At 53.0% G+C, this 27,311-nt stretch overlaps 1 protein-coding gene across 2 annotated transcripts; it reads left to right on the forward strand.

Moving 5' to 3' along the window:
- Positions 1-1,051: 1,051 nt before the first annotated feature.
- XKR5 (XK related 5) lies at positions 1,052-27,011 on the forward strand. 2 transcript variants are annotated; one of them, XM_059909268.1, is made up of 7 exons: positions 1,052-1,139; positions 4,024-4,207; positions 10,876-11,060; positions 11,853-12,062; positions 13,617-13,786; positions 18,667-18,778; positions 22,810-27,011. In XM_059909268.1, exons 1-7 carry the CDS (start codon positions 1,082-1,084, stop codon positions 23,937-23,939), a joined length of 2,049 nt encoding a protein of 682 aa, XP_059765251.1. In that variant the 5' UTR covers positions 1,052-1,081; the 3' UTR covers positions 23,940-27,011. The 2 variants fall into 2 exon arrangements, with proteins under 2 accessions (XP_059765251.1, XP_059765252.1); XM_059909269.1 differs by lacking the exon at positions 4,024-4,207 and having other exon boundaries at positions 1,083-1,139.
- The last annotated feature ends 300 nt before the right edge of the window (positions 27,012-27,311 follow it).

Here is a 27,311-nt window from a genome sequence, read left to right on the forward strand (position 1 = left end):
CACCTTCAATGCAATAAAGCATTTTGTAAGAATCACATCGAAAATGCAGGGAAGAGACAAAGGTGTCTGACTCTGAGGTTTTATTTGGTAAATGGAAAATAATCATGAGTTTTGTAGCTTCACTTGATTTATAGGGTCACCCAACTCTATATTTTTCCTTCAAGATGTAAGTTCTTCAACTGTGGCTCTTTCTATTGCAGGGCTTTTGTAGGGAAAGAGGGGGTACTCCATCTCATTAAACCAGTGGGATCAGCGCAGCAAGATTGTTTGGACGTGGCAAATCCTTGATGGAGGTGGAAAACTCCCCCAAATAAAAAGGAGGAATAGTTTGGATAATTGCCTGCTTTAAAAGTTAAAGACCCCAACTTCATCTCAGCATCACCATGACTAAATACCACTTCTCCTTTACACAATAGTTAGATAGATAGATAGATAGATAGATGTATGTCCTGGAAGAAGGTTTTCCAGTGGGCAGTTTTATTTCTTGCACATGGGAATCTTGATTAACCTTCAAGCCCATGTGGAAAAAAAACCTTTTGTGAGGCCAGAGATCGGGATGGAGTTGAGAGTGAGATACAGGAGAAGATACCAGTTTACACGCCCTCTAAGATTTTGAAAAGACTAATTAACGGTTCTAACTCAACTCCTTCCATAGACCTACATGTGCTCTCTGCCTACTGGTTGACCAGACTGCCTTTGAGCGGCTCCGGAGGCGGTGGCCAGTTTAACTTCCTGCTGACCACCGACCTGCGGTCCTAAGGTTCACGCAGTACTTTTCCAGGGCCCGTTATAAGGTTGGGGGACGGCAGAGGAACCGCTTCTGCGCACATCTAGAGGCCGGGTGTAATCGGTACTTTCCCCGCTTAGGAAGCAGACAACTCAAGTCTGCCCCCCTCCCTGCCTCCCTCCGACCCGTCTAGTTACTCGGGAAAACCCAGGACGAGACACTCCGCGCCTAAAGGCTCAGCCGAAATGCATCCTGCAGCCGGGTCTCCGGCCGGAACCCTCCCCGACTCGGGGCGGCCGGAGGGGAAGGGGCGGGGGCCCGGGAGGCAGGCCAGCGGCGCGGCGGGCGCGGAGGATGCACGCGGGGGTCCTGGGCCTCTCCGCCCTGCTGCTGGCGGCCGAGCAGAGCGCGCGTGAGTGCGGGGCAGGCCACGCTCACCCCTCCGACCCACCCTGACGCCCGGGGACCCACACGCCACCCCGGCCACGGCGGCGGCCTCTCCCCGTCTGCACCCAGCACTGCGCGCCAGTGCACGCACGGTGGCACCCCACCCGCCCGGTCCCTAGTAGATCCCCGCGAATGCACGACCCTCCCGGGGATGCATGATTGCCCCCCGAGGATGAGTGCCGCGCCCCCTCCGCCCCCGCATGCATGGTCCCCCGGCATCTGAGGCCCCTCCGCGGCGGATGCACGATCCTCCCCCCTCCCCCTTGCATGCATGGTCCCGGTGTATCTGAGGTCCCTCCGCGGCGGATGCACGATCCTCCCCCCTCCCCCTTGCATGCATGGTCCCGGTGTATCTGAGGCCCCTCCGCGGCGGATGCACGATCCTCCCCCCTCCCCCTTGCATGCATGGTCCCGGTGTATCTGAGGTCCCTCCGCGGCGGATGCACGATCCTCCCCCCTCCCCCTTGCATGCATGGTCCCGGTGTATCTGAGGTCCCTCCGCGGCGGATGCACGATCCTCCCCCCTCCCCCTTGCATGCATGGTCCCGGTGTATCTGAGGTCCCTCCGCGGCGGATGCACAATTCTCTCCCCTCCGCCCCCGCATGCATGGTCCCGGTGTATCTGAGGTCCCTCCGCGGCGGATGCACAATTCTCTCCCCTCCGCCCCCGCATGCATGGTCCCCCGGCATCTGAGGTTCCTCCGCGGCGGATGCACGATCCTCCCCCCTCCCCCTTGCATGCATGGTCCCGGTGTATCTGAGGCCCCTCCGCGGCGGATGCACGATCCTCCCCCCTCCCCCTTGCATGCATGGTCCCGGTGTATCTGAGGTCCCTCCGCGGCGGATGCACGATCCTCCCCCCTCCCCCTTGCATGCATGGTCCCGGTGTATCTGAGGTCCCTCCGCGGCGGATGCACGATCCTCCTCCCTCCCCCTTGCATGCATGGTCCCGGTGTATCTGAGGTCCCTCCGCGGCGGATGCACAATTCTCTCCCCTCCGCCCCCGCATGCATGGTCCCGGTGTATCTGAGGTCCCTCCGCGGCGGATGCACAATTCTCTCCCCTCCGCCCCCGCATGCATGGTCCCCCGGCATCTGAGGTTCCTCCGCGGCGGATGCACGATCCTCCCCCCTCCCCCTTGCATGCATGGTCCCGGTGTATCTGAGGCCCCTCCGCGGCGGATGCACGATCCTCCCCCCTCCCCCTTGCATGCATGGTCCCGGTGTATCTGAGGTCCCTCCGCGGCGGATGCACGATCCTCCCCACCCCCCTCCAGCGGGTGCGTGATCCCCTGCAGGAGTCTCGGCACATGTGCCCCCCCCCCTTCCCTCCAGAAAGGCCTCCGGGACGCGGCAAAGTGCTGCAGGTGCCCGAGGCGCTGCACGCGGGCCTGGGGGCGCCCTGCTCTCCCCACTACCCGGCCGGCCTGGGGGTCTGGGCGGCGGGGGAAACCGCTCGGGGCCAGGCTGTGGTGGGACTGGGCTCGGCTTCCGCGGAGCTCTGGAGGGAGGACCGTCTACAGCCGGGCCGGAGGCGGCCGGCGCGGGGCGCCCTGGGCGCGTGGGGAGCGCGGTCCGCCGGCCGGGGCGGGGCGAGCAGGCGGCGCGGTACAGCGCCTTTCCAGTTTGAACTTGTAACTCCTTCGGTGCCGGAGCGGAGGCCTCCGCCCGCTGCCGCCCGGCTCCCTGCAGCCGCTTCTTCCTCGCGGGGCCCCCGCAGATGGGGGGAGGGGTTGGGGGGAGTGGAATTAATGGGGCTTCAGCATCCAGACCCCCCCCAGCGTTCCTCGCCACTCCCCAGCTCGCAGGCACTTGGGGACCCCGGCGGGCGCTGGCTCTGCACTTTATCCTGGGAGGGAGTTGCCCCCGCGCCGTGTCGGCGGGTCCCTTGTTCGAGCCGCGGTCCGCGAAGGTCCCCCGGGGTCGTCCCCGCCATGAGGTTTTAGAGGCGCCCAGAGGAGGTCCCAGGTTGAGACCGGCTCCAGAGCTCCGGGGTCCAGCGCCGCCACCGAGCAGGGCTAAGATGAGACAGGACCCCGGGTCTCGGCACCCACCCCAGGTGGCCCCGCGGACGTGGCCTCCTCCTTCCCTCCCAGCTAGGAACGCCTGGGCCTCAGCGTTCCTCAGACTGGGCAGGGCGTGACTCCCCCAGAGGCTTCTTGTGCCTGGGGCTCCTGGTTTGCCTTGTGTGCCGGGTGATTAGAGCAAGGGACAGAGCCTGGACACCAAGGAATGGGTGCCCAAACCCTGGCTTCTCTGGGAACCTGCAGGGTTCCCGTCTGTACCTGGGGCGGTGCTCTCTTCCCGCTGCAGTTCACAGCTTTATGTGCCCATAAATCCACGTTAAACTCTAACCCTGGGAAACGCAAGCAATAGTCCTGTAAAACAATTACTGTGAGCCCCGAGCACCTACTAGTACTGGACAGAGGTAAGCACCCACCTCTATTGTCACTCATCAGGGAGGGCAGATCCTAACCTAGATTTATCAAGCTCTTTCCATTCCCTGACCCTATCCTACAACCCTCAAAAATAAAATAAATGAAGCCGTCCCCAGAGAGGAGGGTTTACATTTTTGAGCACATACTAAGTGCCAGGTGTTTTTTTTTGCATGCTGTCCTATGCGATCCAACAGTCCCTTTATACAGCCATGGTGTCTGGGCCTTTGGGATCCTTTGGGAAGCTCTGGCGCTTTCGTTCAACCTCATTCCGGTCTAGACTGCCCGCAGGCTCTGCCCACTCCAGGCTAGGCGTAGCAGGCAGCACTGCTGGCTGTAGGGACACAGTGTTGGCTGGTTGCCCAGGCTCCTTCCTGCCTTCCACTAACGCTCTGGTCCTTCCTCTGGTCCCCAGGCCTCTGCACCGTGGTTTACTACTTCACCACAGGCCGGCTCCTCTGGGGGTGGCTGGCCCTCTCTGTGCTACTGCCTGGCTTCTTGGTCCAGGGCCTGAGCTACCTTTGGTTCCGAGAAGATGGACATCAAAGTCACTGCTCGTTGGTGGTGCTACACCTCCTCCAGCTGGGCGTGTGGAAGCGGTAAGGCAGCCCCTTTCAGCCCTGAAGCGTGATTCCACACGTGGGATAGGAGGGTTCTTCTGCGCATACGTATTCCATCCTTAGGGTCACAAGAGTGCAGGCTTGGGAGAATGTTCGAAGCCACCTCTTTGAACATCTGCTCTGATATTGGTCACCTCGCCCAGCCTGAACTTCCTTGAGCATCCTCAAGGGGCTCCTACCAGAAGGAGCCGTGACCCTTCAAAAGCTTTTTCTTGACTTGGGCCAAATCCTATGTGCTCTTGTTTAATTCAGTTGGTCTCGCCTTTAGAGCCATGGAAAGTGACTCAGTTAGGGCCGGTCCGTGTAAACCCCTACTCCCTCACTCCAGGAGGGTGACACAGATTTAAGCAGACTCAGCAGTGGGGTCGGCCTGGTAACATTTGCATTAAGCTTTTATTGCAAGGAGAAGCCATTTGGGTGCCAGGGCCAAATTTTTCCATAAAAAGGCATCCTGGACAGGCCCAGCGCTCAGCCGGCTCGCCTTTGGTCCACCAGTGCCGGTAAGGTGTTATTTTCCCTGGGATACCTGGATTCCTGGAGGGTCAGGGCAGATGCGGCAGTGAGCTTACACTGGGGCACATTTCAGCTCTCAGCTGCCTCATAATCCCATAGAGTTGCCAGGAATTTTAAAAGGGAGAAACTTGGGAGATCAGATGGGTGAAGCCCTCCGGCTCAAGAGTACATGAACTTGTAGTCGCTGAGGATAGGAAGGCTGTCCAGGAGTCACGGCCAAGTCCCAGACCTCGGGCTGTGCTGCTGGCTGTTTTGCGTGGTTTATGCCTTCAAGCCATGCCCAAGGCTTTCTTTGGAGGCGCTGAAGTGAGTTTTCTGATTTCCCAGCTGCCTCTGAGGAGGGACTGAATCTCAGCTTGGAGGCAGAGGGTACTTCTGATAAAGACATCGCCCAACCACCCGAATTTCTCTGGGCCCCTCGGAGCTGGAACCCTACATCTCCAAAGGCACCAGAAGCATTTTCAACTACAGCAATTTTGCCTAAAGCTGAGCCTTTGTGTTCAAGCCATGTGGTTCCTCTGACACGATAGGACTCTGACCAGTGGGGAGAGAGCAGAGGTGGCTTTCCCGTTGGACTCAGGGAGGATCGGAGCCTGTACTGGGCGCTACCCACATGTGCTGACCCTTCTGTGTGCCCAACTTGGTACGAAAACCATTAAGGGCTCAGGTCCTTCCAGGGACCACGTGGTACGTTATAGTCATCAAGTGTGCGACCTCAAGGACAGAGCACCTATTGAAAAAAAATGAATCAGCTCTCCCCTAAGCAAACATGTCATAGCTCAAAAGAAGATTGAAGTCAGGGCCAGTCACTTGAGAGAAGCCTCCTGAATAACTGTCAGATAAATCTGTCTTCTGGGGCTCCGTGGGGACCCTTGGTCCCCTTTGATCCAGTGCCTTCTTCAGAGATGGGGCAGCGTCAGGCTCGCACGTATCCACTTCCATGCTGGTGTCCAACACTGACCCCCACTCATCTTCCCCAAGTTTCTCAGATGATGCCATGAATACTAAATATATTTTTTTAAAAAACTAAAATGGGTAAATGAAGAGAGACAGGAAAATTAGAAATTAGGAAAAACAACTAGTCATCTATATCTCTTCTTATTTAAAAAAAGAAGTTAATGGGACTTCCCTGGCAGTGCAGTGTTTAAGACTGCGCTCCCACTGCAGGGGACACAGGTTCGATCCCTGGTCAGGGAACTAAGATCCCATATGCTGCTCAGTGCGACCAAAAAAAAAAGTTAAGGCGACTAAAAATATATATGTATAATTTAAAAGGACAAAAAGAAAAGGCAAGAGAAAAGAAAAGAAGTGAGAAAAGTCAGGAAACGGAAGGGAATGTTGGGAAAGAAGATAATGCCAGAATGCACAATTACTCCAATAAAGATGTTAAAAAAAAAAAATGCACAATTACTCTTGCTCACGGTGAACCACAAATTTGTCTTTTTTGTCAATTTTGTCAGTTTTGCAACAAGCATAAGAAGCTACATGGTTTGCAATACTTCTGTGATAGAAAATAAACCAAACAAATGGAAATCTATTTCCTTAGAAGAAAACTTTGAAAGTTAAAGTAGAAAACAAGAAATCTATTCCTTATCCTGCAACCAGCTTATTGGGCTTTCACAAAGAAGACACTGGGTAATGGAGTGTCTTTCAGCACATCCACACGGAATTTTGCAAGACTGATTCCCAATCAGGGCCAGCAAAGAAGCCGCTCAAGAAACTGCAGTTCAGCTAAAGCACCTGTAGGAGGAGCCAAAACAATTCTGTTTGCACAATCCTATACAAATAGCATTTTAAAAGGGATCATAACATAATGCAGAAGAATCTACTAACAACAAAAAAAACCAATTAAACACAAACCTCATGAAGTGGCTTGTAAAAAATGCAAGGACTTAAAATATAAACGTAGGGCTTCCCTGGTGCCACAGTGGTTAAGAATCCGCCTGCCAATGCAGGGGACAGGGGTTCGAGCCCTGGTCCGGGAAGATCCCACATGCTGTGGTGCAACTAAGCCCATGCGCCACAACTACTGAGCCTGCGCTCTAGAGCCCACGTGCCACAACTACTGAAGCCCTCACGCCTAGAGCCCGTGCTCCACAACAAGAGAAGCCACCGCAATGAGAAGCCCGCACACCGCAAGGAAGAGCAGCCCCCGCTCGCCGCAACTAGAGAAAGCTCGCGCGCAGCAACGAAGACCCAACACAGCCAAAAATAAATAAATTTTTTAAAAAACAAAAAAATCCCCCAGGAAACAAGTGTTGGCAAGGATGGGGAGAAATTGGAACCCTTGCACACTGTCGGTGGAAATGTAAAATGGTGCAGCCACTGTGGAAAACAGAATGGTAGTTCCTCAAAAAATTAAACATGGACGTACAATATAATGCAGCAATTCCACTTCTGGATATATATCCAAACAAGTTGAAAGCAGGGTCTGGAAGAGATCTTTGTACACCCATGTTCCTAGCAGCATTACTCACAGTAGCCAAAACATGAAGCAACCCAAGTGTCTATTAACAGATGAATGGATAAGCAAAATGTGGTCTGTACATCAATGGAAAGAAAGAATGAAATTCTGTAATATGCTACAACGTGGATGAATCTGGAGGACATGATGCAGTAAGCCATGCAATAAGACAAATATATAATTCCACTTTCATGCAGCACCTAGAGTAGTCAAGCTCATAGAGTCAAGTTCATAGAGACAGAAAGTAGGATGGGGGGTGCCAGGGGCCGAGGGAGGAGGGAACGGGGACTTATTGTTTAATGGGGACAGAGTTTCATTCAGTTTTACAAGATGAAAAGAGTTACAGAGGACGATGGTGGTGATGGTTGCACACCATTATGAATTATTGCAAATTGTCAATAATCTATTAAATTACGAAATTTAAATTATTAATATCACTGAACTGTACCCATAAAACGGTAAAGATGGTACGTTTTATGTTACGTGCATTTTACCGCAATTTTAAAAAGTTGAAAAAAATGTACAGTCCTAGCGGAAACCTCAACTGTTCTCTGTCTCAGCTTTCACGTCACCATAAAGTGTTAAGATGGAGAGAGGTGTCACTAATTCTTCACCTTGTGTGGCTACAATAGACTATTCCCGGTGAAGCGGATAAGTTTGGTTTTTTATTTAAGCTGTTCAATGGAGCTTGCGGGGAAACATCATTCCAAAGACCAAGTTAGTTTAATTAAACGTGTTAACAAATGTCAATTTTTAGTGTATGTTGTTCTTAGTGCAACTAGAAATCTTAGACCATCATTAACACAGCTCAATATGCTCGGTATTTATTCGTTCATGTTTACTAACCTTGTGTGAACAAAGGGGCTGGAGACACGTGATTAAGACACAGTCTGAGGCCAAATTGGGAACAAAGCTGGAACAGTGAATTAGAAGAAGAGGGAGATGTTCACAGGATGCTGGGAGCCCCAAGGTTTGCCACAGTGCATCCCTGGACCGACGTCTTCATCATCCGAAACTCGTTAAAAATGCAATTCTCGAGCTTCACCGGGACCCACATGGCATCGCGGCAAACTCCTCATAATTCTCCAAACGCGTCTGTTTAATCAGAAATTCTAGGCCTGGGGCCGGGCAAGATGTCTTTAAACAGCCCACCTGGTGACTGATGCCGCTCACGATTGGAACCGCCGTCCGGACACAGGAGCCGTCGTGTGAGGGCTGAAGGATGAGGCGGACTCTGATGCACGTGGGAGGGGGAGGCACTTGTGACCCAGGAAACAGCAAAGCTGATGCAGAAAGAGGCGCTGCCAGTGGTGGTTTTGGAAAACTAGAAGTCTGCTGTGCTGTGAGTGCAGGCTGAGGATTTTCTGGACACGAGCAGTGTGGGCGGAGACAGAGTGGGCTGGACCGTGAAGGAACTTGTCCGCCAGGTAAGGGGTTGGAGAGCCACTGGAAAGGTTTAAGTAAAGGAATAACCTGGTCAGGCAAGGCCCTTAGAGACAGCACAGGAAAGGAACTGAGAAGGGGGAGTCCAGGGGCCAGGCAGGCGGCCAGAAATCCGGGCAGGAGCTGGCGAGGACCTGGAAGGAGACCATCCACTCCCACCTCTGCCCTCCTCCCCCCACTGCCCGCCCCGTACCTCCACTTTCACCTGGGCCCCCCGAACCCCCCTAACCAGTGATCTCAGCCTGAGTCCCTCCCCCCGCAGCAGGTTCCAGAAGCGCGATTCAGAAAACCAGGTGAATCGCATTCGCACTGGTTCTCCATTTCCCACTGGTCCAGAAGGGACACCCAACTCCTCAGCTGGGCCAGAAGAGGCCTCCGCTGTCCAGCCCCAGGGCGGACCGCTGTTTCAGGGGCCCTCCTCCCGCCCCCCCGATGCCACCGTGCTCCCTCAGACTTTGTCCCTGTCCTGAGTATGCCCGTGCCTCCTTTCCCGGAACATGTTTTCCTCTCTCCCCGGGACCCCTTCAGCCTCTCTCATTTTCACACGTCTTTCTTCCTGCTTAAAACCTTTCGCGTGTGTATGGCTTTCTTTCCACAACGGAATCTTGGGCTTCCGGAGAAGGTCTTCAATTTCGTTTGCACCCTCTGCCGTCTCCAGCAGGTGGGATCAGCCCAGTAAGGATGCCCGTGGAATGAATGGAGGCGGCTGGGAGGGTAGGAGGGGAGATTGGCACGTCCCCACAATGGAGGATTCAGGACTGAAAGGGAAGCTACCGTATTCAGCTTCATATGCTTTTTGTTTTTAATAAATTTATTTATTTTTGGCTGCGTTGGGTCTTCGTTGCTGTGTGCAGGCTTTCTCTAGTTGCGGCGAGGGGGGGGCTACTCTTCGTCACGGTGCACGGGCTTCTCATTGCCATGGCTTCTCTTGTTGCAGAGCACAGGCTTCAGTAGTTGTAGCACGTGGGCTTCAGTAGTTGTGGCTTGCGGGCTCTAGAGCTCAGGCTCAGTAGTTGTGACGCACGGGCTTAGCTGCTCCGTGGCATATGGGATCCTCCCGGACCAGGGCTCGAACCCGTGTCCCCTGCATTGGCAGGCGGATTCTTAACCACTGCACCACCAGGGAAGCCCCATATGCTTTTTCTTAACATTATATTTGGGTCAGAGATCACGGCTTCAAAGACTCAGTAAGAAATCAGTTCACTCCAGGATCCAAATCATGAAAGAGGAAAGCTGTCTTTCTTAAGTGTCTTTCCTGGGCCCTCTGTACCCTGAACAAAGCCATTTCAAAGAGGACCCCCTTCTGCTCTGGCCGTAGAAATGTTGGCCGGAGATCAGAGGGAGGGGGCGTTCGGGGTAACTTGAAAGGCGCACCCAGCTCTCTTTCAGGAGTCGGTAAATTAAAATGATTCCCAGTTTTTCTGAACTTGGACAGAAGTTCGCAATTGCACATGGACTTGGCAGGCACGCCTGCCCCTGCTGCAGGCAGGTGTAGGGATCACGGTGTTCCTGCTTCTGGGCGCGTGAGTGGGAAACCGCTGTGAAAACCCGAAGTCCCCAGAGCCCACACGTGCGGGGGGAACGGTGTCGTTTTTATACGTGCACGACCCTCCTGGGGGCGCGGGACAGCGACCCATGGCACCTCCAGACGGCTTTCGTAAGATGGAAGCATCAGAAAGGTTTCTAGGGTGGGTTTTTGGGAAGCAGAATGAAACAGGCACGTTTCCTCCTTTTTCTTCCGTCGCACTGACTCCTTTTCCTGGATGTGTGTCCCTACAGCCAGGGCGGCCCGCCCTTGCACACCCCACGATGGCGCCCTGCCCTTCCTGCTGTCCGGCGGCAGCGGATTAATTCCCATCCCAAGAGGCCCTGGGGCCGGGGAGGTAGCTCAGGGTTAGCTCCAAACTTTGCAGGGCTCAGAGAGAGTCCGCAGCAAACCTGTGTGGTCCAGGCTCCCGGCCTACCACCCCTTCCACGACCTACCACCCCTTCCACATGTGGGCAGAGTGTGTTCCACGGGCTGGGCCTTGCTGGGCAAAGTCACCTGCTGCAGCTTGGGACAGACGTGCCACCTTCACTCTGGGGTCAGAGCTCAGGCACTTGGGGTGTAGATGCGATCGGTTAACCCCTGGAAAGCTATCGGTCTCTACACGATAAGCCAGAGAAGGGGGTTCCTGCATAAGCTATCACGGTGTGGTTCTGAGTCCCGGGCTCTCCTCTTCCTCAGGCACTGGGACGCCGTGGCCCCTGTTCTCCGGAGGGAAGGGGAGGCCTCCCCCTGGGGCCAGCTGCGGATGCAGGAGGCCGACCTGTCGGCCCTGCGCCTCCTGGAAGCCCTGCTGCAGGTCGGGCCCCACCTGCTGCTTCAAACATACGTCTTTCTCGCCTCGGACTTCACTGGTATCGTGCCGGGTGAGTGTCTCCTACCACTGGCCTCAGACCGTCCGACTTCTCAAGGGGGACAGAAGGAAACGCCTTATTTAGCAAAACCCGGCAACCTAAGATTTCCTGTTTGGGAGAATTAGGGCAGCCCAAGGGAATGGTTAATACTGGCTTTTGTTTGGGGCGATGAGTTCCCGGGGGTCGGCTTCCCTCGTGGGGCTCAGTCCATGGGACAGAAATTGCAGAGAGTCAGATGAGCCTGAAAGCACGTTGGGAAGGTGCCACGTGCTGCCGCTTGTGAAATCAGCGTGTCTGTTTCTCACGGGACTAAGTCTGCAGCCTGAGCAACACACCTCGAGAGCCATGGAAACAGAGCAACTCAGGCCCCGGCAAACGTGCATCTTCTGCTGGCTCTCACCCCAGGGCGCAGGCTGTCTCCTACGGGCCTGGAACCATTTGATGTCCTGGTCTTATTTCTCTGATTAAACCTCCTGTATATGGATTGAAGGGCAGAGCGCATTTGGGATGAAATGCCACGTTCAGAGCCGTTAGGATCTGCTTCGTCACAAACCGGAGGTGCTTGAGGAGCAGTGACTGAATGCTTGTCTTAAAGGGTGGACACACGGAGAGCCCAGCCCACCTGAGGGGACGAGCACCCACGTGTTCAGCCGAGCAAGGCTCTCCTGCACGTCCTCACTGCTTCAGAGCGGAGGAGGACGTGCGTGTTTGCACGGAGGTGACGACGCCCTCTGAGAAGTCAGGTTTTGTTAGGAGGTTAGACGTCCTGTAAACACGGGGTTGTCCTGTCCGCTTGGCTTCCAGGGATGAGTGCTCTGTGCTCCTGGTCTATGCTGTCCTGGGCCCTGGTGTGCTATGCTCGTGCCATGGGCTCCGTGAAGCCGGGTCAGCTCTCCACGCCGTGGACGGCCCTCGGCTGCCAGCTGCTCTGGAGGATGGGTATGGTGGGAGCCCGCGTTCTGAGTCTGGTTCTGTTCTTCCAAGTGTACCGCGTCTGGGTTCTGGTTGTTGCAGGTGAGTTGAGCATACGTTCCGACTATCTGTTGCTGCATGACACACCACCCCAAACTTAATGCCTTAAAAGCACCATTCATGATCAACAGCCCCGGTTCTGAGGGCTGACTGGGCCCCGCTGGGGGTTCTTGCCTGGGCCAGGGCGTCCTCACACCGTCGCAGTAGGTTAGCAGGTGTCTGCATTCACAGGGAGGCTCCCCTGGGCTGGCTGTACAGACGTCTGGCACCCAGGGCTCCTCCACCCTTTCTCTTCGGCAAAGTCCTCTGGATTCGGACATGTCAGCTGAGCATCCCAAGAGAAAGGGGGTGGAAACCGCCAGTCCTCTTACAACTGGCCCGGAACTGGATCAGCGTGTCTTCTGCTGTATTCTGCCTGGCGAAGCGGTCTCGGCCAGCCCAAGTTCAAGAACGTGGAGGAATAGACTCAGCCCACGAGCGTCCAGGGAGAGGAGGAACGCATGGAGGGTCTCTCTGGAGAAACGCGCCCACAGCTCAGACAGCCCAGCCCTCAAAGGACCAGCCAACTCCAGAGCACAGCCTTAGCTGCTGAGGGCTCCACATTCTGTATCATGGGCTGAAAATCCCTAGTAAAACTGGCACTTAAACAGGAGGGAGGCACAGGGTCCCACGTGCCCTGACGTGATACAGAAATGTGCAGTACATACTGTGCTGTGGCTCCTAGCCTCCAAAAGCCCTCCCTGTTACTCAAATGCTGAGTTTTAGGCACCTTCTCTGTTTCAAACAGGACATGTCCACTGAATCCAAAGCCCCCCTCAGCCCTCAGTCTAGCCGCACCTGATTTGACCAGTGATGGCAGGGAGTTTGCCTGACGATGCAGGATGCCTGCAGGGGGCCTGTGTGTCCCTGCCCAGAGAGGAACCTCTTCCGGTCATCAGGGAACACCCTCTACAAGAAGGAACACGAAGCACTGAGAGATATTTAGACTTGAGCCTAGAACAAGCATGGATACATTTATTGGCAGAAAGCAGAAATCTTTGAAAGAAATTGTGTTCCTAAAAAGACATTAGCTGTTTTTAATTCATTTTTTAAAAAAATTTCAGTTCAAACTCCAGTATGACGTTATTCCTCCTAAACTATAGGAACCAATATTACAGGTGGATTGCGTACAGATCTTTCCTTTGGATGTGGAGGTTTTTAAGCCCTTCGAGCAGGGATTAAAAAACAGTGAGCAATCAGTTTTGTCACTGGCTCTTTAAACACTTTCTGGAACTAAAAACGCCTAAGTGCGCGATAGTTGGTGAGTGTTACTGAAGCTAGATTTTGTTTGCTTATCCCCAAATTAGGTCAGCTACCCTTTATGAGGATCAAGTGAGATAATACTTGCAAAAATAGAAAGTGTGGGTTTTCTGTGCCCCTTGAATCTCTTCTGGGTTTTCATTTGTTTTCTTGGGTGCCGGGTCAGATGCAGTCAGAACAGAGAGGAGGGCTACACGCCCTGGTTTCCGAGTTCCTGCCCTACCCCCTCCCGTCTCCTCCCTCAGCAACCCCCCCCCCCACCCCGAGGACCCTGACTTCCGAGGCTGCTCTCTGCAGGTGCCCACTGGCTGGTGATGACATTCTGGCTCGTGGCTCAGCAGAGTGACATCGTGGACAGCACCTGCCACTGGAGGCTGTTCAACCTGCTCATGGGTGCCACGTACATCCTCTGCTACCTCAACGTCTGGGACAGCCCTTCCCGAAGCCGGATGGCCACATTCTACACGGCAAGTGGTGATGACGGTTTTGTTTAATCCCAGCTTTTACTGTATACGTAGAACGTGTGCGTGCATGCGTGTGTGTGTGTGTGTGCATGTGTGCACTTGTGCACACATATCTATTAAGAAGGAATAGCTTAATTTTAGGAAAAATTCTAAAAGGAAGTATAGTCTTGAACAGAGATGATGGGCTCTGAAAATAGTAACCTGACGTCCAGTTGTTTCCACGTAGTTACCGTGGCAAGGATTGTGGCGCCTTTGGTGGTGTTTTTCAGCCACTCTCTATGTCAGCCCATCTGATAAATATAATCACAGTTCTATTCTGTGTCATATACGCGATGCCCTTGTTAATCAGCTCAATCACTGAGTTACAGCTGTGGTCCTAGATAGTGTGAAAAACACAAAGATTACGTAATGCCTGTCTGCAGGCTGCTTCTGGTCCCATGGAGGAGATAAGCTTCTACCCAAACAATTTTTAAAAAGAGGCAGAATGTGGACAAATGCTGGCAGAGAAAACAGCATCTGAATCTCACAGGAGTGTCATTTCCCACTGGGATGACCAGGGACACTTTTGATGAGAAGGGGGAAGTTGAACTGCATTGCAAATGGCAAAGGAGAGAGGACCAGCCAGGGCTTCGGAGCACACGCTTTGGAATCAGACGGGCTTACGTGGGACCCTGGCTCTGCCATTAACTGTCACCAAATGACATGGCCAAGAATTTAAACTCTCCGGACCTATTTTTTCATCAGCACATCAGGACATAGCCACCCACCTCTCGGTGTCCCTGTGACAGTGATGTAAGACCTACCTGGTTTTCAGGGTCCCTGAGAAGATTAAATAATAAACAACTTGGGCTGAAATAACCAACAAATCGTGGCTGTTACTAATACAAAAACTTGTGCAGGCGCTCCAGGATGGAGGTGGGAACAAAGAGAAGAGCCCGGAGGTGCAGCTCCTGTCCGGCAGCAGGTGGGCGGCGTGGTCACCCCCTGGTTTTAGGAGAGCTTGGTGACCCCATAGGCCACGGGGCCCACAGACCAAAGAGGACCTGTGATACTGAACGAGTCACAGAGCCCCGCCAAGCCTCAGTTTCCACATCTGGAAACCGGGAGTAACAAGGCCCATCTCGCTGCGGGGGGTGAGGGCTGAGTGTGTGGCAGGGCCCCGCCCCCACGCACCGTGAATAAAGCTGAGGGTCACTTTTCCATCGTCCGTTTGCCGGAGCAGCGTGTTCACGTGCCGATGCCCATGGGCGCCCTGAGAAGCAGGACTACGTAAGGAGACGTTTCACATTTGCTGCTTTTCTTTGTTTGTTTTTGTCACGTTCACACCCTTGTCCCAGGAGTTCTAGGGGCTGTTACATAAGGAAGGGAAACAAATGCTTAATTCTTTGCAGCTGTCTTAGTCACCGGACCACTGAGTTCAGAATGATTGAATAGGAAAAGACAGAACTTAGACACTACGGAAGTTTCAAGCGTGGAGGAGCAAAGATGCAGAAGCACAATGAAGGCCACGGGGTGCGGGGGAGGCCGTAGGAAAGCCAGTGTGGACGGTACCGAGTTAAACACACCCGGACGCCAGTTGACGGTGATGAAAACAGATTCTATTAAGTCAGTTGCAACAAGGAAAGGGGTCCAGCGTGGACTGACCCCGACCTCAATTTATGCAGAGGCGACTGCATATTTTAAAGGGAGAATGGCGTGGGACAGTGTGGGCTCGAGCAGAGTCGAGGAGTGAAGGGGTGTGGTCAATGTGACCTCACCATCTGGGGTGTTAGTTGGCGCTTTCGGGGCGAGAAACACACTTCCCGTTTCTTCACGACAGGAGGCAGTGTTCACACACCTTAGGGCAAGGAGCTCACAGGCTGGGAGAGTCGTCTCCTGGGATGTGTGTATTTCAGAGAGATGGTCCTCAGGTCCTGGAGAAGACGGCTCTGGGTGGTAAAAGATGTACATTTCAAAGGAACAGAGAAAGGGTTTATAATTGCAGACTTTCTAAGGTAACCCCCTCCCCCAAGAGGCTGGGGTCATCATGCTAGGGGTGCAGCCTTGAGCTGTTAGAAATTATGGTAGTGTTGGTTCGGGTCTCTTAATGTGCAGAGGTGGGCAAAATCATTTCCGCTACGAGTCTGCAGTTTTTATAGGCCAAGGCTGAGGCCTCGTCCAGAAGAGGGCTTAGGTGAGCCTGTCTGAGTCGTTTGGTCAAGAAGAGGGTCTTCGTCAGTGGAAAGTCATTGCGTTTGTCAGCGTTCTCCAGACAAACAGAACCAATGGGATATGTATGGATGCGTAAGAGCAGATTTATTATAGGAATTCGCTCATGCAATTACGGAAGCTGTGAAGTCCCACGGTCTGCCATCCGCAAGCTGGAGAACCAGGGAAGCCCGTGGTAACTTAGTCCAAGTCCAGAAGACCAAGAACCAGGAGCTTGGTGTCCAAGGACAGGAGAAGATGGATGTCTCAGCTCAAGAAGAGAAAGAGAATTCTCTCTTCCTCTTTTTTGTTCTATTCGGACCTTCAACAATTGGACGGAGCCCACCTGCACAGGTGAAGGTGATCTTTACTCAGACTACCGATTCAAATGCTAATCTCTTCCCGAAACACCATCAGGGACACACCCGGAAGTAACGCGTTACCGGTATCTGAGCATCTCTTAACCCAGCCGAGTAGACACGTAACACCAGCAGTCACAGCCCTTTAGGGGGCAGCCTGTAGGAAGATGACCCTGGACCGGAGAGTCAGGACACACTGTCAAGAGGACCGCTGCGTTGTCAAGGAGTGGACCCGCGGCCCTGGGTGGAGGTGGGGCTGTTTCCAGGTGTGTTAGGGAGGATGCCAAGGTCTGATCTGCAGGTGAAACGGGTCACCCCGACAATGATGGGGAGGAGAGATTGCAGTAGAGCCCTGACAGGAAGTAGCAAGTTCAGAACTGTGAAAGGGCAGTAAGGACAGGAAGAAGGGGATGGATTTTTTTTTTTTTTCAGTCTGCACTACCAGTTTTTTTGTTTTGTTTTGTTTTGACATATACAAACCTAAGAGTTGGTATATGTCAGGAGGGCCAGACAGCTGATGAGATGTGGTTGATTTAAGGAGTAGAGAGAGAGCATCTCCAAGTTTTGCAGGCTGAGCTGCTGGGCAGCGCCATTTAGAACCGAAATAACACCTGCTGGACCCTTGAAGCACAGCTGCCCAGAGCCTAAGGCATGGGGAGGTGGGTATTCTTAGGAGTTTTAAGCTGCCCCTAATATCATTTTTTATTCTCTCCTTATTTGACCTTTCTAGAGTTAAAATGATGCCAGTAAATGGCTATGGCAAACCCTGGAAGACTTTTAGCGTAATAGTATTGCAGGGGCTTCCCTGGTGGCGCAGTGGTTGAGAGTCTGCCTGCCGATGCAGGGGACACGGGTTCGAGCCCCGGTCCGGGAAGATCCCACATGCCGCGGAGCAACTGGGCCCGTGAGCCACAACTACTGAGCCTTCGCGTCTGGAGCCTGTGCTCCGCAACAAGAGAGGCCGCGACAGTGAGAGGCCCGCACACCGCGATGAAGAGTGGCCCCCGCTCGCCGCAACTAGAGAAAGCCCTCGCACAGAACGAAGAACCGACACAGCCATAAATTAAAAAAAAAAAAAAAAAAAAAAAAGTACTTACTTACCAAGTGCCAGGGCATTGTGCTAATCAATTTATAAAAAAAAAAAAAAGAAAAAAAATAGTATTGCAATTCAGGGTTTTTAAAAAATGTCTCCTACACAGTCTTTAAATACATCATCTTTGAATTACATCCCGTTTATTTACTGATTTTAAGAAATATATTTTGTATTATATTGATATATTTTATATTAAAATATTTTTATATTAATTTATATTTATGTTTAAAATTATTAGCTTTGGAAACCTTAGCTAATAAGCCCGCCTGGACGGGAGGTACGGAGAGCCTTCTGTAAGAGCTGCCCTTATTTCAGGCCAGGGAGGAAGGCTCCCTGTTCAGCCGGCAGGAGTACCTCCCCTGCTGCCACCTGGTGGCCAGGGGCCAGATTTACCTTTAAAGAGGTAAATATTTGAAAAAAAAATTCTGACGTTGTTAACGAAAAGTGTGTTGACTCTGGCTTACTGGAATTCAGTGTCACAGTGAGCCCTGCAGATACTTTTGATTATTGCATGGTAAAGCCAACAGGCGCATACAGTTAACATGAGGATATGGAACATATAAAGTAGGAAATAAGTCTCTGTCAGCCCCACGTGACTCACCAAAGGGAACCCCCCAGCCTTGTGAGCTGTTCCCTTACATTTCCTGTGCGTTTATGATTCTGCAGACAATTTTTTTTTTTTTTTTTTACAGAATTGCTTTTCTTTCTTTCTTTTTTTTTTTTTAATTAATTAATTAATTTTTTTTTTGGTTGTGTTGGGTCTTCGTTTCTGTGCGAGGGCTTTCTCTAGTTGCGGCGAGCAGGGGCCACTCTTCATCGTGGTGCGCGGGCCTCTCACTATCGCGGCCACTCTTGTTGCGGAGCACGGGCTCCAGACGCGCAGGCTCAGTAGCTGTGGCTCACGGGCTTAGTTGCTCCGCGGCATGTGGGATCTTCGCAGACCAGGGCTCGAACCCGTGTCCCCTGCATTGGCAGGCAGACTCCCAACCACTGTGCCACCAGGGAAGCCCCCCTGCAGACATTTTAATGAGTTGCACTGAGAACAGGGAGAATCCCCCGTTGCTAGAGAGGCTCACTCGTCCCTGACCCTGCTTCCAGGGGGGCCCGGTCAGCAGTGGGAGCCCCCGGGGGCACGAGGACGGAGCCCCCAACCCTGAAGGGAGCTGCAGCAGATCGCGGGATGGGAGCGTCCCGAGGCCGCCTGCACCCGGCCAAGCGTGCTGACTCTCCTTCTGGTGCCCTAGGTTATGCTGCTTGAGAACACCATCCTCGTGCTGCTGGCCACGGATTTTCTCCAGGGAGCGTCGTGGACCAGCCTGTGGGCTGTAGCCGGAGTCTTGTCTGGATTTCTGATCGGTAAGACCCCGCGTCTCCTTCCTAGCCCCCCCCTCCCTACCCCAACTTGCTTCTTTACAGTGAGCTCCCTCCAAGGGTAGGAAACGGCGCTCAGAAGCAGCTGGATGGAGACCAGGGGAGCTCCCTGCCCTGCGGGCGGCAAGGCCGCCCCCATGGGGCAGGAGAAACCGGATCAGCCTCCGTCTGCCTTGCTTGGCTGTGCTCAGAGGAACTGCTGGTGAGGCAGGGGCTGTCTCGGGGGTGGGACCCTCTCTGGCGCGCTGGCAGGGGTCAAGGACGTAAGCTCCCGCTCTTTTCCCAGCATCGAGGCACTGGGTGCGGAGGGGCAGAGCAGGGACCTTCCTGACTCCACACACGTGCGGCATCTCGACAAGAGCCCTAGGACAGGGGCTGAGCTCCCCCCAGCCTGGGGTGAGGCACAGGGGAGGTTAAGCGATGCCGCGAGGTCAGGCGGTCTGGGAGGGGCAGAGCCACAGGGCCTGGCGGTTTAAGATGATCGGTTACGTCTCGTGATGAGGGAACGGCACCAAGGTCCACGCTGTGCCCACCGCGCTGCCCCGGCTTAGCGGATCGGGTGTGAGCTCCTCTCCTGCACTTGGAAAATAACAGAAGTCGCAGCCCGGGGCTTCCCTGGTGGCGCAGTGGTTGAGAATCTGCCTGCCAATGCAGGGGACACGGGTTCAAGCCCTGGTCTGGGAAGATCCCACATGCCGCGGAGCAACTGGGCCCGTGAGCCACAACTGCTGAGCCTGCGCGTCTGGAGCCTGTGCTCCGCAACAAGAGAGGCCGCGATAGTGAGAGGCCCGCGCACCGCGATGAAGAGTGGCCCCCGCTTGTCGCAACTGGAGAAAGCCCTCGCACAGAAACGAAGACCCAGCACAGCCATAAATAAAAATAAATAAAGTAATTAAATATAAACACTGGGTTCAATTAAAAAAAAAAAAAGAAGCCGCAGCCCTGCGGCCGGCCTCCTCCCCGCACTCCTCCCCCAGCACGCGCTGGCCCGGCGATGGCGGCGCCCTCATTCTGCGGCCTTTGCCAGAGCTTCCAGGACAGCACCCGAATGTTCCACGCGGGGCCTTGCGCTTCTGAAACACGGTCCAGGGCACAGGCTCCTCCCGCTGTTCGCAACAATCGGGGCTGAGCTCCCGCGCGCGCCCCAAGGCCTTGCCTCTGGCCACCCACGTCCCGGGGGGGAGCGCGTGGGAGTCGAGGCACCACCGGGCAGCTCTGGCCCCTGACGCAGGAGGATGGGTGGCGGGGAGTAGGGTCCTTTTAGCACTGACCAGGGAGAGGAAACGCCCCGGAGCTTCCAGCGTTTGGAGACATGAAGAGACTCTTCCAGGGACGGAGCGGATTCATAAACGTGGCCATAAAACAAGTATTCGAGGGCCACGACCCAGCGGTGACCTTTAAGCTCGACCCCTCCGTTGTCAGGAACCAAGGCTCGTTAGAGATTCCGGTGGCCAAGTCAGCCCTTCTTTTTCAAATTAAACTTTTACCTTTGAGATAATCGAAGTTTTCAGAAATAATACAGAGATCTCCACTTCAATAAATGTTTTTTAAAAAACATTTTAAAGAGGGTAAAGTGAGAAATGACGCAAGGACGGCTAATGTGACTGGAGATGCATGAAAATAATTCACCGAGAAGATAACTTGAGAGTCGGATCTAGGAGGATGGATGGAAGGTATTACGGTAAAGAACAGGGAAAATTTTCAAAACTGTGCATGAAAGAGAGAGTTTGAAAGAGAGAGTAAAGAATAGAAGGAAGGAAGGAAAGAAGGAAGAAAGGAAGGGTAGCAGGGAGGGAGGGAGGGGAAAGAAAGAACGCAGAGATCCCTGCATCCCTCCCCAGTCCCCCCAGTGGTGGCTTCCTGCAAAACTACAAGCAGAACATGAGAACCCGGATGTTGACGTGACACATTCAAGATGCAGAGAGAACTTTTCCGAGGCCATGAGGACCCTTCTCTTACTCTTTCAAAACCATATCCATTTCCTCTTATCTCCACCTCCTCTGTAACCCCCCGGCGACCGCTAACCTGTCCTCCGTTTCTATAATTTGGTCACTGCAACGATGTTATGCAACTGGAATTGTACAGTGTGTGGCTTTGGGCATTGGTTTGGTTCACTGAGCACCATTCCCTGGCAATTCTTCTGGGCCCTCGTGTGTATCAATATCCCTTCCTTTGTTGCTGAGGACTGGTCCGTGGTTTGGCTGAAGCTCAGTGTGCCAACCATTTGCCTGTTGTAGGACAACTTGTTGGTCCTTTTTAAAATAATAATATATATGCCAGGCGCTAGGGTGCAGGTAGGTGCCCAGGGTGCCCAGGCATGAAGCGGCTGGGCTCTCTCACATGGCACTGCTGCTCAAGCAATCCTTCCTGGGGGCGTGGGCACCATGACACTTGGGATGAAGGGACGGTGAAGTTGGGCAACCCAACCACTCATTCGGATTTTCCAGTTCTCACTGAGTCCTGTGAGCACAGCGGGGTCGGAAGTAAAAATGTACCCCCCCCCCCCCGCGCAATCTGCTTTACGCTCTAGTTGGAAAAGAGATGTCTGACACCACTCCTAACATGTGTGGGGCTCCTGGGAGCTGCCATGCTGGGTACCCACCCAGTGTTGCTCCAAGGAGAAGATGTTTTCATTCTCTGGGTGTTGAGCCAGGGCCCAGGGAGCCGGGAGGCAGGTCCGAGGCTCGGCACCCAGGGCTCAGAAGGCCTGAGGGGCTCAAACAGCCAGGTCTGCTGGTCCTTCTCCCCGGCTTCCTGGGGCAGCCTGAACTCCTGATTTCCCTGTGGTGCTGGAGGGAGTCCTCAGTGGGAACATGGGGCATGAATTATAGTCAGTGGAGCACAGGCTTTAAAGCAGCAGCTCTGGCTGCCATCTTGAGCTCCCTTGATAAGCATTTATTGAGTACCTACTGCATGCCAGCCTGGGGCTGCAACCAAGAACCCAGTGAAACACGCAGCCTCAAGGAAAGTCTACCTTCGCTGGACACATGTGTACCTGGGACTTGCAGGATGGAGGGGAAGGGGGTCAGCTCCCATTTCTTGGCCTCGGGTGGCTCACTGTAGAAGGAGAGTGACAATACCTCCCTCACGCTGACTGTGAGAACTTGGAACGATGTATAGAAACGGCCGGAGCCATGCCCCCTGCAGAAACAACACTCGGTCACATCCCATAGGAATTCTGTCTCCATTCCCCCAAAGATACTCTGAGAGGATGCAAGGGGACGTCTGTTAGGTTCCTTCTAGCTCCATCCTTGCTGCAATTTCCTGGCCCCTCCGATGCTCTCCCCCCTCCTCCTCCGCCTATGTCAGGTTTCATGCTGTTTATAACGAGCGCCCTGAAACCAGGCGCTTGGTCCAGTACAACAGGAAGCTGGAAATAACGTGGGAGGATTACTGGAAAGCTCTGTTAAATGAATTATTGCCCTAGCCAACACTTCTGATCAAAATAAATGAACCTGACAACAATGTGATTAAGATGTTTATGCACAAAGGAAGTATTGTTGCTGTTCATGGAAATTCCTTGATACGAGGTTTTTGATGCGTATGTTTAACCTCTGCTTGGGTCTTGTTTTTGAAATAATTCCTTACCTCCCCCTCCCCTCGCTTTGGAATCCATCAACCGGTGAGTAGATGGTTGAATTCTGAGTATCTGACCCAGTTTTCTGAAAGTAAAATGATCATTTCTACCAAACCTCTCTCTGTCTCTCTCCCACGCATACACACACACATCTAGAGGACTCAGCTGGAACATCCCTCAAGGAAGAAGTCATAGAATCCACAGGACTTAAACTTTGTTCTTAGATTTTCCAGTGTAGACACATTTGCAGCTTATGGGAGCTGGAGAAGACTTAAACACCCCCCAAATATCCAGTTCTGGTGCTGCAACGAGTCCTGTTTTGGATCCCAAATTACATTACTCCACTCAAAATTCCAGAACCTGGAACTCTGCAAACCACAGCGAGGACGCAGGACTTCAAAGAAGATAACCGTGTGCTCTTTTTCTTCTTCTTTTTCAGGCAGTGTCTCGCTGGTCATTTATTACAGCCTGCTACATCCTAAATCCACAGACATCTGGCAGGGCTTTGTAAGGAAGTCCTGTGGCATTGCAGGGGGTGATAAAGCAGAGGGAGACTCTCCTCCCCGGGCCTCGGGTCCAGCTGGGGAGGGGCCGGAGAGCCTGGGGACCTGCCAAGAGGAAAGTGATGTGCTAACAAGCCTGGGGAAGCCCCCCAGCCCACAGTGGGGTCCCCCAGAGGCTGGGATGGAAATCCAGATGGCTGGGGAGGCCTCTTTCCTCAGCCATCACCACTGGCTGTTGGTGAAGCTTGCCCTGAAAACGGGAAATGTGTCGAAGATCAACGCACTCTTTGGAGAAGACAATCCTGGCTTCTTTTGTTCCCCTCCATGGGGGTTGAGCCAACACTGCAACCAGGAGAGGAAGCCCCCATCCTCCCAGCAAGAGCCCCCATCGTCACCCCACAACTCCGTAACCTCAGAGGAAGGCTCTGAGCTTCGAGTGGTCCCCAGAGCAGAGGCTGACGAAACTTCAAATTACGTCTCTTTTGCCAGCGATAATCATGACAAAACTCCTGCCCAGAAGCTGTCAGCTATGCAGCAGGAGGGCAGCCCAAAGGAAGGAGACGGGGCTGCTTCTGGGGTACAGGGGAGGGGTGCAGGTGGGTGGCTGGGTGGAGGGGAAGGGCAGGAGAGCTCCACACTCTACTTCAGTGCCACCACTGAAGGGGCCATGTCCTCACACCAAGAAGGTGGGAGGGCAACTCTGACGATGTCCCTCTCTGGGAGGAGATTGGGGGAGGGCAGCCCTGCCCGGCCTGCCTCACCTCTGCCGGCCACCAAGCCCTTTCCCGCCACCATGGCCAACATCAGCCCGATCTTAGGCACCGGCCCAGGTAGAAGCTTCCACCCTAGTGGCAGAGCCCTGGGTGGCTCAGGGCATGGGGAGTGGCAGGAGTCCACGAGGGACCGGGACCATCCTGCCACTGCTGGCACGCAGACGTCATGGCCGAAGGTGAGCCCAAGGCCCGCTGTTGAGCCCTGCCTCACATCCACCCCCAAGTCTGAGTCCACCCACAGGGACAGCAGCTGGAGGGAAAGGCTGAAGACTGAGACAAGCTTCTTCATCTGACCACAGTCACTGTGGGATAAAGCAACAGGCCAGCGGATCAAGCTGGTCATCAGTGTCAGGATAGGAGGAATCCCACTTCTGACACCTACACCCTTGCGTACATCACATCCCCTCTGGACCTCTGTCCACACAGCTAGATAATGAGAGAACCAGATTAGATTAGATAAGATCCCCTGCAAACACCACATGCCACACATATACATAGGAGTCATTCTCTAACACAGTGTAGAAGGTGGTAGAGATAAGCCTTCCAATCAAAATTGACTGCTTCCATTTACAAACTCTATGATCCTTTTTTTGTCCCCCACTGTGGTTCCTAGGAAACTCAAAGGTAAAACCCAGAGACCTATTTTGTTCTGGGTTTTCATGATACAGCTAGCTCCTGACACTGGTTTTTAATCAAGTTTTTTAAAATGTATTTTAACTGCCTTCTTTTATGAAATTCCTTGATAAACTTCAGGACATATCAGGCCTCTGCCCAGTGGAAGGAGAGTCAGAGAAAAACCAGAGCTGAACAGAGTTAAAGTGGTGAAAACAGATTTTATTCAGGAGCTATTGCAATAGAGAAAAAGACCTCAGTATAAAACCAGCACAACTCTGAACTCATTGTGGACAAGTGGGGGTTTATAGCCAAGGAGCAGGTGGAACTCAGTGGATGGAAATTACTAAGAGGAAGCATCGGGGTAAAGGGGGATTCTGGCTAAACTGACCTAACAGATTCTTGCTGAAGGCAGGCCAGGGAGGTCAGACATCACCTGCAGGGTGGGAAGGGGTGAGGAACCTGACCAGATATGGAAGATAATCAGATATTGAGGGTGAGGGTTTCTGGTTAAAATGGACTTAACAGGATTCCTGCTAAAATTGGACAATGCAGGGAGGAATGTGGAAGTGGACTTGGTTGAAAAGTTCAAGGGAGCCTGAGCAGGGTTTGGTCAAGGAGAGAATCTGTCAGGAGGACGTGGAGAACAGCCTCGGTGGCTCTGACCAGGGCAGGAGAAGAGCCTTGTCTGACCAGGACGTCTGGCCTTTCCCCTCCACGCCAAAGGCTCACCAGGAACTGCATGCTCACTGCAACCTTGAGAAAATGGTTATTGGATGGAGCATTTACATTACTCCTCCTCGTCTGAATCTCCATGGCCGGGACCCTCGGAGCACAAGTGTGACATTTGGAGATGGCAGTGCCAGTGACCACCGGGAACACACTGAATTTGAACCAGTTGGGTTTATGACATCACAGCGAGGGAGAATGCACCCACGGGGCGCCTCAGGACGAGGCTGTGAGGAAGGACCGAGGATGGGGACAGTGGGGGGTGAATTTGGAGAGGACCTCCGGAAGCCGGGGCTCGCTCTGGATTGGGTGCAGTTTTGTGACTGGGCATCACAATCATTCTCACCTGCAGAGAGGGCGGACCAGAGTGAGAAGGAAGCCCTATTTGGTAACAGCAGCCATTGCCCCTTTGGGTAGAAGGGGGTGTGGGATGCGAGGTGACCTTGCTTTTATCTCTATCACCGTTTCCACGTGGCCTCTTCTGAGGCTGATATTCTGCGAGAGCCTCTGTGTCCAACAGAACGCGTGGCCTGGCTGGGAGCATCAGATGAGTTCCCAGATGTCAGAGGCTGCTCTTTTCTCCCTCAGAATATTAGTAGTAGCTGAATAGCTGTTTGTTAGGCTAAGTGTCATTATGTTAGATCTATCCTATTGATGTTACTGCTTCAGTAAGTGGCCTTCACCCAGAACTTCAAAAGTGTCTGCTGCCCCCATGGTACTTACTCTAAGGGCATTTATCTTATATTTGCTGTCACACCTGCTTTTCTTAATTTTTTTTTTACGGCTACCTCACTCCCTTCTTCTCCCATGAAGCTACGTAGGAAGCAACAAAAGGACTCCTAGTATCCTTCAGTGCTACAGACTGTCCGCACGTCCCCTCCCAGCCATTGACACAAAAGAGGGAAAGCCGGCTAGCCAGAACCTGCAGGAAATTAGGGTTGGTCTCCATGAATGTTCCTATGATGATTTTTCACTCCTTGCGGCAGCCTATTTTCCTCAGCTGTTTGCCTGGTGAGGCCTGGCGGACGGACACTCACAGCAAAAACACTCAGTAAACACGCGTAAGTGGAATTGCAATTCTAGATTTTTCTGAATGACTAGGGATTTTACCTCTCATAAGCAAAGCATCTTAATAACCATTTGGGGAGTGGGTCTTTGTAAAACAGTGGCACATGCCTGCCTTTTTAGCAGGGGTCTCTGCGGTCTCAGAACCTGAGTGCCTCTGTGTCCCGCTCACAGGGGGATTGACAGTCTGGCAAGGGGGTGTTGGCAGCATTGTGGGTGGAGTTCCAGGAACCAAGGAGGGGTTGCAGAGCGCCCCAGCTTGCTGTTGCTGCCCCTCAGGGCAAGAGAGGGGGGCTGCCACCAGATCAAGGGGGGACCCGTAGCCACAGTGGGCTCCTGGGTCTGCTGTGCTGTGGGTGAGGACCAATGCCAACCCGCACTGACCGGGCAGGAGGAGGCCAAAGGGACGAAGGGCCCGTCCCCACTCTCCACTGGCACTGCCAGGGCCGGACCCACCGGGCAGGCAGAGGACTCGGACTCTCCGTGCAGTCTCTAAAAGGGGGTGCCCCTAGCCCGGCAGCGAGGGAGGCCAGCCTTGGTGGCGGGGACTGACCATAACCGCCCGATTCCCCACAGCAGTGCCCTCAGCTTCTTTCACAAGCTGTAGAGCACCTGCCTCTAAACCCAGCACCCCCGAGCTGTGACGTGGCCATTTTAAATGTGCGTCTGCTTTTCGCTGTTTTCCTCACTCCTCGTGCAAAAGGAAAATAAAACAATTTATTTTTATATGCCTAGTTTACTTAGATTCTGGATTGCTGGTTAATATCTTTCTATGGCCTTTGCAGGCACAGTGACAAAGTTCATTGCAAGTTCTTCTGTTAATAAGTAGAAAAAGGAAGAGAAAAATGTGAAACTGTGTACGATGATGGGTGGTATCATTGTGATCATCTTGCAATATGTACAAATAGCGAATCATTATGTTGTACACCTGAAACTAATATAATATTATATATCAATTATACCTCAATAAAAAAAAACAGAAACAGAAAAATAAAAATGGAAGCTTTACATCTCCTGCCGCCTCTGACATTAGAAGAGACCCTAGAATGAAGACAACTTTGAAGACCTGACACACATGGGCTGGTCCAAGGGGAAGAGAATCAGACGTGACATAATGAGGCAACGCCTTCTTTAAAAGCAGGTGTATTCGTCAGCTTTGGATGCAAAGCAGACAGCATAACATCTCAGTGGCATAAAACAACAAGCACTTATCTTTCACTCAGGTCTGTGGGTCATCTATGGGTCCCCTCGTCAGGCTG

Source organism: Balaenoptera ricei, chromosome 21 (genome assembly GCF_028023285.1).
Source record: "Balaenoptera ricei isolate mBalRic1 chromosome 21, mBalRic1.hap2, whole genome shotgun sequence".
NCBI classification, from domain to species: domain Eukaryota; kingdom Metazoa; phylum Chordata; class Mammalia; order Artiodactyla; family Balaenopteridae; genus Balaenoptera; species Balaenoptera ricei.